The following is a 2,383-nucleotide window of genomic DNA, read 5'->3' on the forward strand; positions in this document are numbered from 1 at the left end:
TCATTTAATTGTGTAATTATAACATTAAAAAACAATAAAATAATAAAAACAATTAAAAATAAATACACCTTTAAAATTACATTAATATTTTTAGTTTAGTTCCTTGTTTGAAAAACTAATTGGAAATTTTTTCATAAAAGAAAATTGAAAGAGAGTATTATAAATAGTAGATTTTATATAAAAAGTTATTAGTTTTACCTCTTTAATTTTTTGGTATTTGTTATAAAATATATTTGTTATTTCGCAACTTTCAACTAAGATGAATGAATAAAAAACATTAAAAATAATAAACTCTTTTTCAAAACTCGAAAGAACTAAGAATTTTAATAATAAAGGGGATGAATATTATTATTAATGGAAGAGAACGAATAGAAAAGTTAATAGAAGGACCACCAACTCTAAACCCAGAAGATATACTTTATGATGAAAAGAAAGATATATTAGGGAGTGGCTCATTTGGAAAGGTATATAGAGGTATAGTTGCAGGGTTACCAGTTGCAATAAAAGTTCCTAATAAACAAGTACTAAGTGAAGATGAAAAAGAGAGTTTTATGAGAGAAATTGGGGTAATGAAAAAAGTGTTTCATCCGAATATAGTACTATTTTTAGGAGCATCAACTGAGAAGAAGATTATGATTGTTAGTGAGTTAATGGCATGTGATTTAGAAACATTACTCTATTGTCCAAATAAATTACCTGAAAGCTTAAAGATAGAACTAACACCTGAAATAAAACTAAAGTTATGTACAGAGATGGCATTATCAGTTAATTGGTTACATAATGTAGTAGGAATGGTTCATAGAGACTTAAAACCGGAAAATTTCATGGTAGATAATTATATGAATATTAAAGTGACTGACTTTGGATTTACTGTATTCCCAGCAGATGTTAAACAAGAAGAAGGATGGAAAGGAACACCTTATTATTTATCAAAAGAAGTTGTACTTGAAAATAAAGTAACATTTTCATGCGATGTTTATGCACTTGGATTAATTATGTGGCAAACATTTACACAAAAACAATTATTCCCAGAATATGATGATTTTGATGAATATTCAGAGGATGTCATTTGTGGTTCTAAAAGACCAGAAATTGATGGTTCTGTTCCAAAATTATTAGTAAAATGTATAAACAGTATGTGGGATGGAGATTATACAAAAAGACCTAACATAAAAGAAGTTCTTGAAACACTCCAACAAGTTTCTTTAGAAAGTGCATTAATAGACGATGAAGGATTAAAATTTTGGAAAAAACATTTTTATAATAACAAAACAGGTGGACTAATGTTAGAAGTTGAAAAACAACTCTTCTTTAAAGAACTTGGAAAAGAGTTAAATATTAAAATTAGTAGCAGTAGTTGTCTTTATCAATTGTTTGATGAAAAAATAATTACACCAACTATCTTTCAAAAATCAATTGATTTTTATGGAAAATACTTTAAACATACGTCTATATTTAATGAATTAGTTGACTTAACAAGTGCCAGTTGGTATGCCTTTGATATCACACGTGAAATTGCTACCTCTTGGCTTGACAAAAGACAAAATGGTTGTTTTTTGGTTAGGCTCTCTTCTAAAACTATTGAACATCCTTTTGTCATTTCATATATTCTTAAAAATGAAATTAAGCATAATCGAGTTACTAGAATAACTACTAAAAATGTTTCTAATAGATATTCAACGAAAAACATTATTAATGGTACTGAAATTGTTGCAAAAACTATAACTGAAATTATAAATAAGTGCATTGATGCTGGCATGTTTAGCACAGTTTGTCCTCATGAAAAGATTCAAGCCGATACATACTCTTAATTTCCTCTTTTAGTCATGTTACTTTTTTTATCCTTTTTTGTTTCTTTTTAGAACCAAAAAAAAGATAATTAAAAGGCAATGAATTAAGTATTAAGAGAATTGTTTCTATTATTTTTTTATTCACAAGAGACTAATCTCATTCATGACTCATTTTATTATTTCTACCTAATATGTCTGATTTTGATAGAACCAATGTTTAATAACGTTCATCATATTTTTAATGATATTATTTTTAACGTCTTTTATAATGTCTATTTTCATTTTTTTTAATTCTTTATTTAATCTAATACTTTCTATATTCATTATTCATTTGTTTCAATTTATTATTCAATTTATTTTAACATTTCTTACTTCTCGATTTTCTTTATTCATTATTTCTTTATATTTCTTTATATTTTTCATTTATTTCCATTGTTATTATAATTGAAACAGTTATTAATATCATTTATTAGATTGATTTTATTCTTTTTTTATCAATTACTTATATTATATTTGAGTATTTCTTTCTTTTATTATTTTTATATTTTATCAATGAATATTTATAATTACTTATTTTCATTATACTTAAATTT

At 24.8% G+C, this 2,383-nt stretch overlaps 1 protein-coding gene across 1 annotated transcript; it reads left to right on the forward strand.

The window, feature by feature from the left end:
* Positions 1-338: 338 nt before the first annotated feature.
* On the forward strand, positions 339-1,811 carry ENU1_147220 (SH2-protein kinase domain containing protein; the record flags this gene model as incomplete). Its single annotated transcript, XM_008860503.1, has 1 exon — positions 339-1,811. The coding sequence occupies one exon, from the start codon at positions 339-341 to the stop codon at positions 1,809-1,811; it is 1,473 nt and encodes a 490-aa protein (XP_008858725.1).
* Positions 1,812-2,383: the final 572 nt, after the last annotated feature.

Source organism: Entamoeba nuttalli, assembly GCF_000257125.1.
Source record: "Entamoeba nuttalli P19 unplaced genomic scaffold asmbl_6104, whole genome shotgun sequence".
NCBI classification, from domain to species: domain Eukaryota; phylum Evosea; order Mastigamoebida; family Endamoebidae; genus Entamoeba; species Entamoeba nuttalli.